The 20957-nt window shown below is 44.9% G+C and overlaps 1 protein-coding gene across 8 annotated transcripts in view; it reads right to left on the bottom strand.

Moving 5' to 3' along the window:
- Window positions 1-262: 262 nt before the first annotated feature.
- The window catches only part of PUSL1 (pseudouridine synthase like 1), a 96474-nt gene continuing 75779 nt past the window's right edge, over window positions 263-20957 (bottom strand). For all 8 annotated transcript variants that reach the window (XM_075603672.1, XM_075603670.1, XM_075603677.1 and 5 more), the window contains 3 exons: window positions 19333-19387; window positions 3746-3908; window positions 263-949 (listed from right to left, as the gene is read on the bottom strand). In XM_075603672.1, coding sequence (XP_075459787.1) covers window positions 921-949; window positions 3746-3908; window positions 19333-19387 — 247 coding nt within the window. In that variant the 3' untranslated portion in view covers window positions 263-920. The remainder of the gene's footprint in view (window positions 950-3745; window positions 3909-19332; window positions 19388-20957) is intronic.

The following is a 20957-nucleotide window of genomic DNA, read 5'->3' as shown; positions in this document are numbered from 1 at the left end:
GGCACGGGAGGAGAAAGAAGGGGGGAGGAGAGAGGCGGAAAGAATTGGGTACATCATAAGGTATTAAAGGAAAGTGATCGGAGAGGGAAAGATGAGAGATGATGGGAGATTGAGTAGGGGAGTGAGGGGGTGAGAGAGAGGGAGAGAGGAGGGGGTGAGAGAGAGGAAGACCTGTGCGAAGCCGGTCTGTATGACTGCAACCCGTGCGAATCCGGGCACTTTAGGCAAGTACTGTTTTTTATAAATAATGCACGATGGCCAAATGCTCTGAAGAGTTTTTACAATCTTCGCCCAATTTATTTTGTCATAAGACTATTTGCATACAGTTATATACAGGAAAATGGTTGATGTATTGTTTTCCTTTTTTACTTTCTTACACCTAACCATCATTAGCCAAAGAGATAAGAGGAGATGAACCTTTACCTACAGATAACATTAAAATTATACAGGACCTGAAGAAAATAGAACCCTATTTATTTTTACACAGAAACCAAATACAGCTCAACCCCGTTATAACGCGAATCCGTTACAGCGCGAATCCGCTTATAGCGCGATGTAAGCGTGGCTCCCACTTTTCGTATTTATGAATACTTTACAGCACGATTATTGATATCTTAAATACTTTATTGTACAATGCGTACACTTGTGCATTATTTCTAACGCGATCCGCTTATAACGCGATGTGATTCTTTGGACCCCAAGCACAGCGTTATAAGGGGGTTGAGCTGCATATACGAATAAATCGTCAATTTCCTCCTTTTATCTGTCAAGTTGATGAAAGATCAACTACTGTAGCTCTTGGTAGGAAAAAAATAATAATGATGTTTTGATAGTAAATGTCTGTGTGCATACATCACAACTCTGCCTTTCAACACGGGCCGCTGCTAATTCTTGGGAATGGATCCTAGATGTAGATCTTCTCAGCTCAATATCTGTTCTGTGCTTAAATCTATAGGGTAGAAACAAACTGTTACATTTTCGGAAGAGAGAATCGGAGTTACCCACGCATTTCAAAAGCCCCCTGTGTACCCAGGAGCAATGTTGGTATCAGGAAGCCTCCGTTTCTGGAGCACTGTTTTGACAGCCGATGTGACATCATATTAAAGAATTAATCTGACCACGTGTCACAGACCACGGCTACATCGCAGGAAGTGCTGACAATGACTCTATTATGGAGCCAGCTGCCCGTCTGTCTTCTCTGCTGGGCTTGGAAGGCAGGGCAGAAAGCCGAGCCAGAAGTGGCCAAAGGCTCAAATCTGCAGACGGTGGGCCACAGAGTTGCCTTTGTCTCGGCGAGGCTGTTCCTATTCACTTGTCGCTTCCTTAGTCTCAATAGTAAGTAAATAGATTAAATGAAAGTGTACTTTGAAACCCTGCCAGCTTGGGAGGAAATTACCATAAGCAGCTTTCCTCCCTTGTCTGACAGTTAAACAGGCTTCATTATGTGGAAGGGGTTAACGCGTCTGTATGGCCAAAGACAAGGATAGTCTATGAATCTTGTCTTCCCCTCTGCAGCATCTAATCCGTATACGGCGGCGTCCCTAACAATAAATATCATGGAACTATGTGCCCTATTTATTTCCATCCATGGAGCCTTTGTCACTTGGTGAGCACGGTGAAGCAGCGGTGTTGCAGTAAGGGCATTCAAAGGTACTTGGGCCTTTCTCAAAGGAGCAATCCAAGACAGCAAACAACAAAAATTGTAACTTTTTTTTAAACACAGGGTTGAAACAGGGGGGTCTCCGGAGCTCGACCCCGTTAATTTCAGCTCCGGGGACCCCCTACTTCCAGAGATACTGACCTCTGAAGTAGGTGCCGGTAGCTGCTCCGTCTCCTCTAGCAGGGTTTTCAAGTTTGAAGCTCCCACGTCACATGGGCCAATAGGAAGCTGCGCCGATGACGTCCCGGCTTCCTATTGGCCCGCGGGGCCTGGGAAATATCTGAGAAGCGGCCATATTGTGAACCCTGGTAGCCGAGAAGAGCGGCTACCGGCACCTATTTCGCACGTAATTAACTCCAGAAGCAGGGGGGTGAGGGGGGGGGGCGGTCCCCTGGAGCTGAAATTAACGGGGTTCAGCCCCGGAGACCCCCCCTGCTTCAACTCTATATAAAAGAAAAAATTTAACTCACTAAAATACCCACCCCCTTGAACTGGCTCTTTATTACATTAGAAAGAACGCTGATTGAATTGTGTTTGCGGTGCCACTAGATTGGAAAATGAGAACAGTAGCTGGGCCGAGTAGTTCCAATATGCCATCAATTTCTATGTTCCTGTGTAGGTTTCCTAAAGCTCGGGCTGCTCTGTAGAACATGCATGTAAACTAAGGACCCCATCCCAAGTGTGACACAACCCATTATACCAGCGTATACCAGTGTTATGTTGTGTCATTTCTATTTGGTTGGAATATTTAGGTCAAATATGTTCTAAACACCTTGTAGCCTTCAAGTAGTTAACCAATTGAACCACAGAGATGGGGCAGGAGCTGGTCACCGGTGGCCCCCCTCTCCTCCCGGAGCCCAAACTGTGGAGTGGGTGCGGTGGCGATGGAGTGAGCCCATCCATTCAATGATTGCGGCAGTTGGGTCCGACTTCAGGGACGCGCCTAGCTTCCATGTTGGAACACCTGGGTGGGACGCCACCGGGTAAGGCCCCGTACTTCAGGTGGGGAAGGGGTGCGGAGAGAGGGCGGCCTTTAGAAACGCCGGAAACACTGTTCCAGGTGCTACAATAAGTGCCTGAAACAGTGTTCCGGTGCGTGGAGGGTGGGCCCCCAAAGGCGGAATGGGACATTTGATTGCGCCCGTCTCACCACTACCAAGTCTTCGCCGGTGTTTGGCCGCAGAGGATCCTGCCGCTGGACGCTCAGTCACCGCCCGCTTCTACGTTACGGTAAGTTGTAGCGAAGGGGGTTAACTTTAGGGGTTTTAGCGGTTAGGGTAGGGGGTTTAGGTTTTTAGGGTAGTGGGTAGTGTGAGTGTTAGGGTTTAATATTAGGGGTTTTAAGGTGAAGGCTTAGATTGGGGACTTACCTTGGCGGCTGAGTGTCCATGCGGAGAGGTCACTTGCGGCTAAACGCCGGCGGTCACTTGGTCGCCACAAAACGGCCACAACCAAAATGTCCTAGAACACGGGTGCACAAAGTTTTTTGTGTGCGCCCCCCTGCCTGGGAGCCCCAGCTTTCGCCCCCCCCCCCCTTCCCCCTCGGTAATAACCCGGCGTCAAAGATGTCGCTGGTCATGTGACATCACGTCACGTGACCCCACCGTGTCATTTGACGCCGCTTTGTCATGGTGACACGTCGCCGAAGACCCGGCTTGCAGCAGGTAAGTGATGTTACAGAGGCCTCACTCCTCACCCGGCATTTAATTTAAATGCCTTGGGGAAGGGCGCGGGGCCTCTGTAGCCGCCGCCCCCAGTTTGCGCACAGCTGTCCTAGACAGTCCTAAAGGTGGTGGGACCTGGCTGCACATACGGTAGTTCCGCCACAGAGTAAAACATTGATCTTATCCCAATGTGTTGCCAAGTAGTGTGACGCGTAATGTCTCCGCTTTACAGTAAGTATATGTAAGGAAAGGGGGGGACAAGCTGTGCTAAAGATGTGTCTTTGGTTTAGATACATTTTAATCAACTAGCATGAGAGTTCATGAGCGGGATCGACCAATAAGTGTCGTCCCAGACGGCCACGTGCGATGACTTAGCATGCCACCGCAGATCTGACAAGGGGAGGGTCTTTTCCCAACTCACCCATCTCATCGTACTCCACTTCCTTTAGGAACAGGCCATCGGGTGGTGCGAGGGCGCTCCCCGGGAATGCTTTCGGGTCCCGAGTTTCCAGAAGCTCCTTCACATGCTGTGGTGTGAGTTGGCCCCGGCCAACGGCAACTAGCGCGCCGGTCATTCTCCTCACCTAGAAAAGCCAAGTTGCCACAGTCACTGTCTTCACAAAGGCAGGAAGAGAAGGAGGGGATAACATGTCCCATATTTACAGAACAGTTTTCTGCCATAAGATACTTTCTTGCTCTGGAAGACACCTTATCATGACTTCAATAACCTGTATGTCTTTAGTCACCAGAAGGTGCCGTCTGGCAGACGACGATGGCTTAGTTTTTAGTTAGACTGTAAGCTCTGCGGGACAGGGATTCCTTTTCCTAATGTTACTTTTATGTCTGAAGTGCTTATTCCCATTATGTCTCATATTATTTTGTCATGTGTATTACTGCTGCACAGCGCTATGCACATGGATGGCGCTATACAAATAAATGCCTCGGACACCCAAATACATAGAGTGTAATCTCATCTGGGCAGGGACCCGTGTCTGTAACATTCCTATGTGCTGCGTACCGCGCGCTGTACTGTAACTGTGACGCGCTTTGAGTCCCATTGGAAGAAAAGCGCTATATGAAATAAAGTGATTATTATAATTATTATTACTGTATACACATACATAGAGTGCAGTCCCAAATAGGACCACATTGAACTAAGGGAAGTCACATGACCAGTAGATTTGGGTTAGAAGTTTCGAGGTTGATGCTTGTTGTTGTTGTTGAATGTTTCTTGTGGAAGTGTTTGTAGACATTGTAGCATAAAGTTTAAGGTGGGTTTTATTACCCCTACAGATCCAGCACCTTTCCTAAATAGTTCTCTTACAGGCAATGATGTTAGTAAATCCGATTAACTCCGCTTCTAGTGATTTTGTCAAGGCATCAACCACTAGAGTTCATATATTAAAAATACAGCAGTTCAAGATGGTCTCGCGTGAAACGACGGTTTTTAATGTGAACACGAAAGGCCAAAATTCAATGAACTTCGATAAACTGAATTGATGTTCTGTAAAATGTATCGTTTTGCTGCAGTAAATTCCTATTTTATCACTTAACTCAATAAAAATTATTTATGCATTTGGTGAAGAAGGAGGTCTCATTAGAATACGCCTGGACTGAGACGCATGTTTAAAACTGTGCTAATATTCTTTAACGATATTCTTCAATAAGGTTATTTTAAAAATCAGTAATTAATGTCACAGGGCTTCTTAACGCTGAGAGCCAGGGCCGCCGACGGGGGTGGGGGGTGGGGAGGGGTTTGACAGCCGGGACACACGGCGTGGACAGAGACGAAGAGGCCTGCAGGTGGGGAGAGCCGGGGTCCGGCAGCTACTGCTCTGTCTGGCCGCCAGGCCCCCGCAGTCACCGCCCCCCCCCCCCCCCCGGCAGTCATCAGCCCCCCCCTCCTCGGCAGTCACCGGTCGTGTCCGCCCCCCCCCCTAACCCCCTTGGCAGTCTACACCCTCCCCCCCGCAGGCACAGGCCCTCCTGCTGCACCCCCAAGGTAAGTTTATTTTTCATATGTATTTGGGTGGGAGTAATTTTTTATATATTGGAGGTTTTTTTTTAATATGTATTGTTTTTTTTTTTTTTTTACATGTATTGGGGGGGTTTAGATGTATTGGTTTTTTTTTAAAATGTGTATTGGGCTCTTTTGTTTTAGATGCATTGCGGTCTTTATTAGATGTATTGGGTGTGTTTTATATGGATTTTTTTTTTTTTTTTTTAAGATATATTGGAGTCTTTTTCAGATGCACTGAGGTCTTTTTTTAGATGTATTTGGGTGGGTGTTATATGTATTGGGGTCTTTTTTTTAGATGTATTGGGGTCTTTTTTTAGATGTATTGGGGTCTTTTTTTAGATCTATTGGGAGGGGTTTAGATGTATTGGGCTCTTTTTTAGATGTATTGGGGTCTTTTTTATAACGTATATATTGGGGACTTTTTTTTTTTATATGTATTGGTCTTTTTTTTTATGTGTGTTGGGGTCTTTTTATATTTAAAACCAGAGACAGAACATGAAACACAGACAGAGCCCAGTGCTACATCCAATGACACAGATACACGGTACAGTGCCTAAATATATATATATATATATATATATATATATATATATATATATATATATATATATATATATATATGTATATGTGTATATAGATATCTCTGGAATAAAATGGTATTTTAGTTTAACTCTTTGGCCAAAGTGTTGTAAGCCCTTGAGCCCCTCCAAGGCAGACCACGTCTCAAGGATCCTAACACTAATATAAATTCTTAATAACCTGTACATTACCAGGGGTCTTTTTATATGCATTGGGTGTGTTTTATATGTATTTGTTTTTTTTTAAATATCTTTTGTTTTTTTTATTATATATTTGTGGGTGGGGGGGGGGGATTTTGTTATATGTTTTTGTGGGTGGGACGTTTTTTGCATTGGGTGTTTTTTTGTGGTATATATTGTGTGAGGGAGAGAATGAATGAGTGAGAGTGGAGTACTTGACGGAGGGTGGCGAGTGAGAGGAGACGGGGTGAGTGAGGAAAAGAGGGAGTAAGACAGACGCAGGGGAGAGAAATACATGTGATGCAGGGGGGGGGGGGGGCCGGATTGCGTGAGAATGGGGTAATTGATGCAGGGGGGAGAGTGAGACATACATGGGAAGAGGGGGAAACCGAGGGGGAAACAGAGGGGGCCGGCGATGTGTGAAATGGGGGGGTGGAGGGGGCTCGTGAGGTGTGAAATGGGGCTCGCAACACTGTGAACCCGGGGGGGGGGGGGGCGGGGGGACTGTAGTCCTGGGCCACGGGAAATCTGTCTGCGGCCCTACTGAGACCGTATATATTTACACAGCCGTTTCCCTTAAGCACATATGTAGGAACTCAGAAATTGGAGGTTTTTGTGAGAAAGTGACATTACTGTGTTTTTTCCCATTGTGCTTATGAGTGACTGTCTTTCTGTTGTTGTACCAGTTGTGAGTTTGTGCCTGTTAGTGAGTGTGAGTTTGTGCCCTATGTGATTTGCTGTCTGTCTGTTAGTGAGTGTGAGTTTGTGCCCTGTGTGATTTGCTGTCTGTCTGTTAGTGAGTGTGAGTTTGTGCCCTATGTGATTTGCTGTCTGTCTGTTAGTGAGTGTGAGTTTGTGCCCTGTGTGATTTGCTGTCTGTCTGTTAGTGAGTGTGAGTATTTTACCCAGCCGGTTAGCAGATAAAATCGTATCACGTGCATTGGGAATGTGCCGTTAGATTGGGGCTTATCTGGGGCACTGGGTTCTGTGGAATAATACCTGGGGTCCCCAGAGAAAATGTAGTAATGGGTGACATTTTACTGTTAGATTTTCCCATATTAGTCAAGCATGTAATAAATGTTATACTGTTGTTCAAAAGATACTAGGACACAGGGTTCCTAGAATTCCGTGCTAAGCTGTGGGGTGTCTCTAGATACAGATCTAGGATATAGCTTCTAAATGAGAACAAGCAGGGATAACCACCACTCTCTGTACACATATGTGTCCGTGTCTAATTGATTAACTCCTAAAGTGTGGGGAACCTGTGTACAATGGTAAAAGTCAGTAAAGGAATCTCTGACTTCCCAGTAACACAATAATCACGTCCCCCTGGAGAAAGACACTTATACTTTATGACACCCAGCCAGAGTGAATGGACTGGGGTACTCACGTTTGAGAGTTTTTCTGTCCGGTGGATCCCACGGCGTGCATCACGTGGACGGTATACAGCAGATACTTCCTCGCGGAGCACAGCAATTGGAAAATAAGGGGGCTAGATACCGATGAATGAATAAAAATCCTTTATTCCATGGTAGACATCATGGCACGGGATGTATAAAAACTCTTACGCGTTTCGGGCCGTCGCCCTTTGTCAAAGAGAATGTTTTACAGACTGCGTCTGCAGCAGCTGATATAGGAGTCCCTCCGCTTCCAGCTGATTCGTGACGTACATGATTCGTGGCGCGAATTCATCGGTATCTAGCCCCCTTATTTTGCAATTGCTGTGCTCCGTTCTCCGCGAGGAATTATCTGCGTTATACTGTTGTTATAAATGACTAGAAAGTACCTGGCATTGCATGGGAAATCTAAGAAGCCAGCCCCATCCTGCCTCCCCCCCCTCCCCCTCCCCCTCCCCCCTCTCTCCCCCTCATTTCTCTCCTTCTCCTCTCTCTCCCCCTCATTTCTCTCCTCGTCACTTTCCTTTAATACCTTACGATGTCCCTTATTCTTTCCGCCTCTCTCCGCTTCTCCAGCATTATTACTTTCTCCTCACATGCTAACTCACTTCCTCTCTTCTTTCTTCATCTGCTTTCTGTGTCAACTTTATAGCGATCTGACTCTCCTTATCTGCCACCAGGCTATGTGCATTATCATGTCATGTGCCAGATACATAGCCTACCAGGTACAAACACCCAGTGGCTGACTTGCTCAGAGAAATTGTAATAACTCATAGAATGAAAAATCAAATGTATCCAAACACAGACAAAAAAACATGCTCCTTGATCTAATCCAGGCCTGCACAACTCCAGTCCTCGAGGACCACTAATTGAGCCAGCTGTGCTGAAGTAGGGATCTTCTGAAAACCTGGCCTGTTTGCGGCTCTCGAGGACTGGAGTTGTGCAGGCCTTAATCCATCATGCGAAATTTGGTTACACTATCTTAATGCTGCAGACCAAGCAATAGCCTACATGCTGTTTCTTTCTTTCTTTCTATAATACAGTACAGGATGAACCCATTCATTTCAGGTCTGGGGACGCCCTGTTTCCAGAGATGATGACCTCCGAAGAGGGTGGCGGTATCTCTCTTTTTTTTAAATAAATCAGTTCTGTGCTATGAGAAAATACTTGTAGCATTTTTTTAAAAACAATTGTGAACGACATTTTTAATGTATTATAATGTATCAAGCATTTTTGGTTTCTGTAGCAACCATTTACAAAGTTTTCCCTCTTCTGAAACAGGCTCTGGCACACCCCTTTTTGAGCCCTGCTCTCTCTCTATCAGTGCACCAATTGTATCTCGTGACTGCCTGGTCACATGATCTTCCCCACAGAGCTTTGCATCTTTGGTCCTCTTCTGCTGCACTGACAGCCATTTAGTGAACCCCCCGAGCCGAATCTTCGCCGATCGATCACAGGAGAACCAATTGATCCGCAACTTAGCTAATTACTTATTGTGTGGATTGTATTGATGCGCATATTAAAGGGGAAAATAAATAAAATGGCCTCTTGGACTCGCTGCTTGAAGAGGTGTCCAAATGCATAGAGAACAGAAAAGACAACTTTCCAAAATATATAGGCGGTATGTAAAAAACAAAATGAATATATTCAGAGCAATGAGGTACTCGGCATGTAGAGAAAGGTGCTAAACTTCAATGGCGTGGCCGGACCACGACGACAAATTGCAAACATCGTGGGACAAGGCCGCATTTGTACAAACAACGCGCTGTTAGCGGATTTCCCGCAAGGAGAAGGTGAAGATTTCCGAACCGACCGTGCACAGTTTTGTCCCTTTATTAGTGGCGCATACAAAGAGGATCGCGACCTTGCACGCCCTTCAGGCCTGTTCACTCACCCGCTGCCTTTTTAAAGTATTGTATTTGTTTGCAGTAAATTACATGCAGTATGCACATCTGTTAGTGTAGTTGAAAAACACTGCAAAAAGTATTTTATTTACATAGGACAGGAGTGGCAAACTCCAGTCCTCAAGGGCCACCAACAGGTCAGGTTTTCAGGATATCCCTGCTGTAGCACCAGTGGCTCAGTCATAATGACATAGTGTGAGGATTCGGGGGTCACGGCGGTCGCAGCGTGACCCCCCTTACCGCTCGATATACCCGCTGCTGCTGGACGCCCCCCTCGCCGGTCCCGTCCGATCCCCGCGAGTGGGGGACGGCCCCCTTCGTCACCGGCGGGTGGCCGCTGTCCCGCGGGTGGCTGGGGCTGCGGTGGCGGTGTTGTCTCACGGGCGCGCGCTCCCCCTCGTTACGGAGCGCGCGCCGGACCAAGTTAATTTATTCACTGCTCCTGCAGTGAGGTCCCGCCCCCAACACACACACAGCCGTCAATCATCTCACAAGATTGCTCACCTGCATTCTTCCTTAGGCAGCCTATCCAGGACTCCTCCAGGTCTGCCCCCACTTCCTATTCGCCAGCCGCACTATATAATCCCTGTCCTGCCTTTCCCACATTGCTCGACATAGTCTCTGCTACGGACGTCTATTCCTTCTCTCCCTTTGTCTTCGTTTATTCAGGTTGCGACCCGGCTTGGCGGACGTTCCTCTCTGGCTCTGGATCCTGGCTCCCTCTTGACCTTGCAGCTTCTCTCATCCCTCGACCACAGCTTGGACCTCGACCTTCCGGATCTCTCTCTCCCCGACCTTGGCTAACGGCAACGACTTCGTCTCTTCTGTACCGGTACCGGCAACTATTGCTACACCTATTCCCACCTGGCCTGGCAACGCCAAAACACCACATTGCGGACACGCTCCTTCTGCTGCGGGTGCGTGCACATATACGTCCCCACCTCAGTATAAGGGACGAGTCTGGTCTGCGGGCAGCACCGGCGTAACACATAGCCACTGAATGAGCAACCTGTGCTGAAGCAGGGATATCCTGAAAACCTGACCTGTTGGTAACCCTTGAGGACTGGAGTTGGCCACCCCTGGCATAGATATAGCGATGTAGAATGGTGGCGGTCACTGCAGAAACGGAGCTCAGTCAGGATACCATAAAATCAGCTTTATTTCAGGGTGCTGCACATTACAGAGAGACCATCTCTGACGCGTTTCGTCTCGTGGCTGAGACTTTATCAAAGAGTACAATCTCTCAACATTGCAGGAAATCTAAATAGACCGCCCTTGTTCGTCATTGGTTAAGGCACTAATAGGCCACAGTGGTAGATAATAACCTTGATTGCACTGTGAAAACAATGATGTAGCTGGGCAGTATATACTAGAAAGCCTGCATTGGATGGAATTGACACACATGCAGAAAATTAAAACAAAAAACAATAATAATACATTAAAAACAAAAAACAAAAGTAACAAGCAGCATCCATATGAATAATTATATGAACATATCACATCTTGTAATAGAGGTACTATCCTTGCAGAGGAATGGAAGTGCTAAATACATTGAAATAATACATTATAACATGCCTCTTTTGATCTGATGGACTAATAGTATACAAAAAATCTCAAGAAATGAAATACATACATTCTAAATGCATAAGACTGTATGTAAATTGCATTGACTCCATGGAGATACATATTTTATGAATGGTATAAAACCAATGAGTAGAGTTGATGTATTTTATCAAATATACACTCCCAACACTCCCCAGACAATCAACCCTGGAGGAAGTGTTTTAATTCCCAATCCAGGTTAATGCCATACGGTTGGAGAGTGTTGAGAGTGTATATCCAATACATCTCTTGTTTATTTAAAACATTCTCTCTGTTGCCACCTCTGGCATGGATTGGTATGTGTTCAATTGCTGAAAATGTAAAGTTATTAATACCACCATTTAAACATTGGGAAAAATGCCTTGCCACTGGATGGTCAAGATTCTTCTTTTTTATCAGGCGTACATGTTCAGCTATCCTGACTTTGAGGGGTCTGGTGGTACGACCCACGTATTGATGTCCACAGCCGCAATACAGAACGTAGATGACGTAGCAGATATTGCAATTAAGAAAATTCTTAATAAAATATTTTCTATTCCTGGTATTATATGTGATGTATTTGGTTGGACGTGCATACTGGCACATGGAGCATTTCCCACATTTGAAAAAACCCGTTGGTATACCTTTAACGTTAGGAAATTTAGATCTATTGTCAAACATACTGGGAGATAGATGAAACGCTAAAGTATTCGCTTTACGGTAAGTGAATCTTGGTCCCTTCTGTATGGCCGATTGTATATCTCTATCTAACAACAAGGTATGCCAATGCTTTGATATGATGTTACAAATTTGTTGTGATTGAGCGTTGAATGTTGATATGAATAGTGGACTTTGTGGTTTTTGGTGACTTGAGGGTAAAACCTTATCTCTTGTCACTTTGTCTTGTTTCTTGGGGTTGCGTATAAGGGTATCTCTGTCTAAGGCATCTGCTTTAGCAAAGGCTGCTGATATGTCTTTTGTAGCATACCCTCTGGCTAAAAATCTACCTGACATCTCTTTAGCTCTAAGTAGGAAAACCTCATTGTCTGAGCAGAGTCTTTTTAGTCTGACAAATTGAGCCCCTGGAATGTTCCTAATTAAGGAGCGGGGATGACAACTATGTGCATTGAGCAACATGTTCCTTGAATTTGGTTTCCTATAGATGTCCGTCTGTATTGTCATCTGCCCGTCAATGTACAGGAACAAATCTAAATAATTAATATGATGAATGTTGTGCTCAAAAGTGAATTTTAAATTAAAAGAATTGGTGTTTAGATAATCAATAAAGGAAAGAAGTGAGTGCTCATCACCTTTCCAAATTAGGATCAGATCGTCAATATATCTCTTGTAGTAGATGATATGTTGACGAAAAGGATTGTTAATGTGATAAATGAAACGTGATTCCCAAAAACCCATAAATAAATTAGCATAGGATGGTGCAAAACTCGTGCCCATAGCAGTGCCCGTTTTTTGTAAATAAAATAGTGAATCAAACAAAAAATAATTGTGAGTGAGTAAAAATAATATAGAATCTAATAAGAAAGTGCAATGTGTTATAGATAGAGTGGATAAATCCAAAAAGTGCCTAACAGCTTTGAGACCTTGCTCGTGTTGGATAATAGAATACAGGGAGGTCACATCTAAGGTGACCCACCTGTATTCAGTGTGCCATGCAAGTTCCTGTACACTGACGAGGAAATCCGTCGTGTCTTTGATGAACGACGGCAGCTGAGAAACCAGAGGTTGCAGAAACCTGTCCACATACCGTGATAGCCCATCTCCCATATCACGGTATGTGGACAGGTTTCTGCAACCTCTGGTTTCTCAGCTGCCGTCGTTCATCAAAGACACGACGGATTTCCTCGTCAGTGTACAGGAACTTGCATGGCACACTGAATACAGGTGGGTCACCTTAGATGTGACCTCCCTGTATTCTATTATCCAACACGAGCAAGGTCTCAAAGCTGTTAGGCACTTTTTGGATTTATCCACTCTATCTATAACACATTGCACTTTCTTATTAGATTCTATATTATTTTTACTCACTCACAATTATTTTTTGTTTGATTCACTATTTTATTTACAAAAAACGGGCACTGCTATGGGCACGAGTTTTGCACCATCCTATGCTAATTTATTTATGGGTTTTTGGGAATCACGTTTCATTTATCACATTAACAATCCTTTTCGTCAACATATCATCTACTACAAGAGATATATTGACGATCTGATCCTAATTTGGAAAGGTGATGAGCACTCACTTCTTTCCTTTATTGATTATCTAAACACCAATTCTTTTAATTTAAAATTCACTTTTGAGCACAACATTCATCATATTAATTATTTAGATTTGTTCCTGTACATTGACGGGCAGATGACAATACAGACGGACATCTATAGGAAACCAAATTCAAGGAACATGTTGCTCAATGCACATAGTTGTCATCCCCGCTCCTTAATTAGGAACATTCCAGGGGCTCAATTTGTCAGACTAAAAAGACTCTGCTCAGACAATGAGGTTTTCCTACTTAGAGCTAAAGAGATGTCAGGTAGATTTTTAGCCAGAGGGTATGCTACAAAAGACATATCAGCAGCCTTTGCTAAAGCAGATGCCTTAGACAGAGATACCCTTATACGCAACCCCAAGAAACAAGACAAAGTGACAAGAGATAAGGTTTTACCCTCAAGTCACCAAAAACCACAAAGTCCACTATTCATATCAACATTCAACGCTCAATCACAACAAATTTGTAACATCATATCAAAGCATTGGCATACCTTGTTGTTAGATAGAGATATACAATCGGCCATACAGAAGGGACCAAGATTCACTTACCGTAAAGCGAATACTTTAGCGTTTCATCTATCTCCCAGTATGTTTGACAATAGATCTAAATTTCCTAACGTTAAAGGTATACCAACGGGTTTTTTCAAATGTGGGAAATGCTCCATGTGCCAGTATGCACGTCCAACCAAATACATCACATATAATACCAGGAATAGAAAATATTTTATTAAGAATTTTCTTAATTGCAATATCTGCTACGTCATCTACGTTCTGTATTGCGGCTGTGGACATCAATACGTGGGTCGTACCACCAGACCCCTCAAAGTCAGGATAGCTGAACATGTACGCCTGATAAAAAAGAAGAATCTTGACCATCCAGTGGCAAGGCATTTTTCCCAATGTTTAAATGGTGGTATTAATAACTTTACATTTTCAGCAATTGAACACATACCAATCCATGCCAGAGGTGGCAACAGAGAGAATGTTTTAAATAAACAAGAGATGTATTGGATATACACTCTCAACACTCTCCAACCGTATGGCATTAACCTGGATTGGGAATTAAAACACTTCCTCCAGGGTTGATTGTCTGGGGAGTGTTGGGAGTGTATATTTGATAAAATACATCAACTCTACTCATTGGTTTTATACCATTCATAAAATATGTATCTCCATGGAGTCAATGCAATTTACATACAGTCTTATGCATTTAGAATGTATGTATTTCATTTCTTGAGATTTTTTGTATACTATTAGTCCATCAGATCAAAAGAGGCATGTTATAATGTATTATTTCAATGTATTTAGCACTTCCATTCCTCTGCAAGGATAGTACCTCTATTACAAGATGTGATATGTTCATATAATTATTCATATGGATGCTGCTTGTTACTTTTGTTTTTTGTTTTTAATGTATTACTATTGTTTTTTGTTTTAATTTTCTGCATGTGTGTCAATTCCATCCAATGCAGGCTTTCTAGTATATACTGCCCAGCTACATCATTGTTTTCACAGTGCAATCAAGGTTATTATCTACCACTGTGGCCTATTAGTGCCTTAACCAATGACGAACAAGGGCGGTCTATTTAGATTTCCTGCAATGTTGAGAGATTGTACTCTTTGATAAAGTCTCAGCCACGAGACGAAACGCGTCAGAGATGGTCTCTCTGTAATGTGCAGCACCCTGAAATAAAGCTGATTTTATGGTATCCTGACTGAGCTCCGTTTCTGCAGTGACCGCCACCATTCTACATCGCTATTTCTACCTAATCGGCTGGAGCACGCCGGCCATCTTGTTGCAGGGGATTTTACTATCCCTCCCAACGTCTGACGTCAGTTCCCGAGCGTCAGCAGCGCCGGAGCGCACGGCCTGCTGGGACCTGCCTGGAGCGGCAGGGGGAGAACGCCATACTCCGCACGGAGCACCCGTGGAGCGGTGAGAGGCAAGAAGACGATCTCAGACGGTGGATTCCTGTCCCTGAGAGCTTGCCAGACGACGTCCACCCTGTGGGATATTCGTGAAGTGGGGACAGCGAGGAAAGACGAGCGGCGAGGTGACCAGGTCGGGTAAGGGCAGCAGATATAGACTGCCGTGAGTTCATGAGAAAGGCTCCCAACAGGGCTTTTTCTCCTGTCTCTATCTATATCCTGCCAATTGGGCCCCCCCACCGTGGTTTTATAGCATCCATACCTCCCCCCACCCCCCTCTGGACTTTATCCATTCATCTCTTTATTCTGCAACACCATTGCCTACATCTTCTATATATAGAAGCAGCATATTACCCAACACAAACGAACATTTGCATCAGTTAGAGCACAGGACATTCGGGGTTTACTCCCCACCTTTTCCACCCCTGGCATAGGACTGTATCTGGGACTCTGGAAACATAACACATTTCCAAATGGTTTTGCCGATTCGTAGAAAGTTGGAGGTCATTACCCAGAATCCCTGGCTGCAATGGAAACACTGTTTGCTAAGCGATAATACAGAAAGAGAGGGTTTCAGACCTGTCTGAGACATGCAAATGTGCTCACAAGTGGTATTTTTATTTACTATAGGTTAAAAAACAGTGATCTACAGCATCACAGGACAAATTGCCGCAGTATGACAGGTGAATATAATCATGACCCCTCGCGCCAATGGGCTTCCCACATTCTCTCTCTAACCTCTTATTTTGGCTTTAACCAATGGACTGCAGCCAGCACCCATAAAGATGGCCCCTACCTGGACCTGGTTTTCACAAAAAACGTTTCTCTCTCTGATGTCTCCATTTCTTCTCTCTGACCATCACCTCATGTCATTTTCTCTCTCTCACTTCTCCCCTTCTCCACCTCCATCTACTCCTCATTTCTGCAAAAACCCGAGTTCTAATAACCTTCCAGCTATTGACTCCACTTTACGCTCCTCCCTCTCCTCTCTCGGCTCCAGACTCTGACAACCTGGTCAGGAACTACAACTCTGCCTCATCCTCCTCTCTTGATCTACATATCCCGCTTTCTCTCTGCCGCCCTCGCCCTTCTAACCCCAGACCCTGGCTAAATTTCCACACACGCATGCTGCGTTCCTCCACTCGTTCCTCTGAACGCCTCTGGAGGAAATCTCACACTCTCGCAGACTTCCTTCACTACAAATTTATCCTATACTGTTTCAACTCTGCCCCCTCCAAGGCTAAACAAACATACTTTTCTTCACTAATCAACACGCACAAGTCCAACCCACGCCAACTGTTCTCTGTCTTTGACTCTCTACTCAGACCACTGTCTGTTACCTGGTTTTCTTCCTCCATTTCACCTCAGGACTTTGCTGACTATTTCAAGAATACAGTAGAATCCATACGTCAAGACATCCCCTATGTATCCTCCTGACACATTCTCTATACTCTTGGTATCCGCCATAAAGTTCTGTCCTGGATCTCCTCTTACCTCTCCCATCGTACTTTCAGTGTCTCATTTGTTAACACCTCCTCTTCCCCCTCTATCGATCTCTATGTGGGGGTACCCCAGGGCTCTGTCCTGGGATCTCTTTTTACACACTCTCTCTAGTGACCTAATCACATGTTTTGGGTTCAAATATCACCTCTATGCTGATGACACACCAATTTACTTTTCAACCCCTGACCCCTGTACAGACAAAAGTCCCTGAATGTCTCTCTGCTATATCATCTTGGATGGCCTTTCACCCACTCAAACTAACCATGTCAGAAACGGAGCTCCTCACATTTCCTCCCAAACCTGGCCCTGCAACGTCTTTCTACGTAACTGTTGGAAGCACTCTCATACACCCAGTATCACAAGCACGCTACCTAGGGGTCACACTCGACTCTTCCCTCACATTCTCCTCTCACATTTAAAATGTAGCTAAAACCTGTCGTTGTTTCCTCCGCAATATTGCAAAGATTCGCCCTTTCTTATGTTGCTCTACTTGTAAAACTCTGACACAGGCCCTCATTCTCTCCCGTCTCGAATATTGTTACCTCCTGCTGTCCGGCCTTCCTGCCTCTCACCTGTCTCCCCTACAATCTATCCTAAACGCTGCTGCCAGAATCACTTTACTCTCCCCTAGATCTGTCTCAGCGTCTCCCCTGCTGAAATCGCTCTCCTGGTTTCCTATCAGATCCCGCATCACACACTTAATTCTCCTCCTCACTTTTAAGGATATACCCTCCTCTGCCCCTCCTTACATCTCAGCCCTAATTTCTTGCTATACACCTGCCTAACTCTTGTGTTCTGCTCAAGGATGTCTTCTGTCTACCCCCTTTGTATCTAATGCCCTTACCCGTCTTAAATCTTTCTCACTCACTGCCCCACACCTCTGGAATGCCCTTCCCCTCAATACCCGACTAGGACCCTCTCTATCCACCTTTAGGACCTATCTTAAAACCCACCTCCTTAACGAAGCATATGAGCAGCTCCGTGGCTGATACTATACACCTCATACATCGACCGTGGCCCCCTGCAGAAGCACTTACCAGAACACCCTCCTACTGTCTCTGTACATTCTTCCTACCTACCACTTAGATTATAAACTCTTCGGGACAGGGACTCCTCTTCCTAATGTTACTTTTCTTTGAAGCGCTTATTCCCATTATGTGTTATTTGTATTATTTGTTAATTATATTATATCACACTTATTGCTGCTGTGAAGCGCTATGTACATTAATGGCGCTATATAAATAGAGATATACATACATACTCCCCAAGGTGCAAACTGGGACAGAGGCGCAGAATGTGATACATCTCATTATAATCTGTGCACCATGTAACTCCTCCCAACTCCTCCTACTGACTCTCCCCAAGGTGCAAGCTGGGGCAGAAACGCAGAATGTGATACATCTCATTATAATCTGTGCACCATGTAACTCCTCCCCATCTCCTCCTACTGACTCTCCCCAAGGTGCAAGCTGAGACAGAGACGCAGAATGTGATACATCTCATTATAATCTGTGCGCCATCTAACTCCTCCCAACTCCTCCTACTGACTCTCCCCAAGGTGCAAGCTGGGGCAGAGATGCAGAATGCGATACATCTCATTATCATCTGTGCACCATGTAACTCCCCCCAACTCCTCCTACTGACTCTCCCCAAGGTGCAAGCTGGGGCAGACGCAGCCTGTGATACATCTCATTATAATCTGTGCACCATGTAACTCCTCCCAACTCCTCCTACTGACTCTCCCCAAGGTGCAAACTGGGGCAGAGACGCAGAATGTGATACATCTCATTATAATCTGTGCACCATGTAACTCCTCCCCAACTCCTCCTACTGACTCTCCCCAAGGTGCAAGCTGGGGCAGAGACGCAGAATGTGATACATCTCATTATAATCTGTGCACCATGTAACTCCTCCCAACTCCTCCTACTGACTCTCCCCAAGGTGCAAGCTGGGGCAGAGACGCAGAATGTGATACATCTCATTATAATCTGTGCACCATGTAACTCCTCCCCATCTCCTCCTACTGACTCTCCCCAAGGTGCAAGCTGAGACAGAGATGCAGAATGTGATACATCTCATTATAATCTGTGCACCATATAACTCCCCCCAACTCCTCCTACTGACTCTCCCCAAGGTGCAAGCTGGGGCAGAGTGAAAAGTGCAAAACCTTGGAGCAAAATGCCTTGATACACAGGGGCAGGTGAAAATACCCTGATATTGCGCCAAAAATTGCCTTAACAACCGACCCCTTTGGACTTTACTGAAGCTGCCACTGAAAGTGAAACCAAATTGGACAGTCTACATAACAGCCACTAGAGGTCAGCGAGAGAACAGGGTGTATATATTGTGTACACTACTACAGCTCTTTTGAAAGGTGGCAAGCGGAAAAAAAATATACCCTCTTATGTCTTTTCAGGATCTGCAACACTAAATATTGTGGAGGCTTGTAGGTATCTCCAATGGCAAAATAGTTTCATGAGCAATTATCTGCAGAATTGGCAATCAAGGAACAGGTGACAGAGAAACGGAATGCAGATAGGAAATCGGAATGAACTGAGTGCATCAGTAATATCGGCTTGTGCTGGATAACTCAATATATATCACTACCATGAAAGCTGTAGCACAGTACCTGCTTATAGAGAAATGACTTGCTCTTGAAGGTAAAGTCCCAGAACTGTAGGTCCCTGGAAGTAAACGGTGCAGTTAGAAGTGTCTTTTTTTTTTAAACTTTTGGGGGAGAACAATAATGAACAGAAAATACAGCCACGCATACACCCGCCACAAATGTCACAGCGGGCAAAGCAGCCATTCACCTGTCTTCAAACTCCTCAGCCCAACAAGAGTTACAACTGTATATTACATTAGACTTGTTATTGATGCAAGCTATTAGAATGTCACTAACACCGCAATATTACACTATAGGAGTTGGGATATTGTCACATGTTTATATTCAACAATAACATCGTGATGAAGTTTATCACAGCCTCTAAGTGACGCTCTGGCCAATTGCTCAATTACCTGTATTGGCTGCAGTATCTGCAGATGAGGAGGTGGAGATGCTACAGAAAGGTATCCAATTGTGCCCGAACATAGACAAAACCTGCTCCTTGATCTCATCCATATAATGTGGCCTTTACAAAGCAGGAGTCCTCACACCTTGGCAAGCATTCGCTTCAAAAGGTGTCAGCCCAGAACCAAACTGGCAGCTCCACTTGACATCAATCCAGAGATCTTTAGATATCTTTTTAGTGGAGGTTCCTCCAACTATTATTATTGTAATAACCTCATTGTTGCTTCACTTCGCCGCAGTGGAGGAGGGCGGTGGCATTCCACCCCAGGTGCTCTCACTCCTGCTGTCAATGTTAGACTAAAATGCATATGGCCCTGCTGCTGAATAAGCCCACTGAACTAAGAGTGTGTCTGCTACCAACGTGTATAAGGTCGAATTACAGATGTTTTACGGTTGTGGCCATGGAGGGACATGGATGTGACCATTATTGGGGCTTAGAATTGAATGTTTTTACTCTAACGGGTGGAGCCGGCTGTCCACTGACGCGTGCAAGAAGAATCCAGAGGGGGAGTTGATTATTTCCAGCAGATGTTGTCTCATTCATGGGGGTAATCCTTCCAGCCCTAGGCGTTTGTGTTAACCCACCCATGGCGCTGGCAAAGATAAAATACATACTGTATAAAATGAGACTGCTGACTGGGCTACTAGTGACAAATCCGCAGAGCATCGTTCCCGAGCTGTACATCTTTGCTAGTGGAAATACTGTACAACTTTATATCGAACATCAAAAGCGCCTGCAGTAAAATGTTCATGCATTTCCCTCCTGTGCTACACAAAGACACCTATTAGTGCATCGGTCTTCTACAGTTCTCCCACACCTTCTTCATTCATTGTTAAACTGGAGAGCAGTAAGTGAGCACACAGGGTGTGTCACTTTTATCTTCCTATCCACTTTTACATTTGTACATCAAAGCATGGGACAAGGCAGTGCAGAGTTAAAGAACCCACTCAGAGACAGCTGTTCCACCCTTTTGGGGCTCGGCAGTTTCAGCGTGGTTACTGATTGTGACTCTGGTAGTGATAGCAAACCAGACACAAACATGCTATGGTGAGTTAAAACATAACATAAACCTTTGTACCAAGTAAAGCAAAGATAAATAACTCGGATACATGTGTATATAGTGTGTGTGTGTGTGTGTGTGTGTGTGTGTGTGTGTGTGTGTGTGTGTGTGTGTGTGTGTGTG

The sequence above is a fragment of the Ascaphus truei genome, chromosome 6 (assembly GCF_040206685.1).
Source record: "Ascaphus truei isolate aAscTru1 chromosome 6, aAscTru1.hap1, whole genome shotgun sequence".
In the NCBI taxonomy this organism is placed as follows: Eukaryota; Metazoa; Chordata; class Amphibia; order Anura; family Ascaphidae; genus Ascaphus; species Ascaphus truei.
Note: the sequence above shows the minus strand (reverse complement) of the source record. Positions and strands in the feature narration are given on the sequence as shown.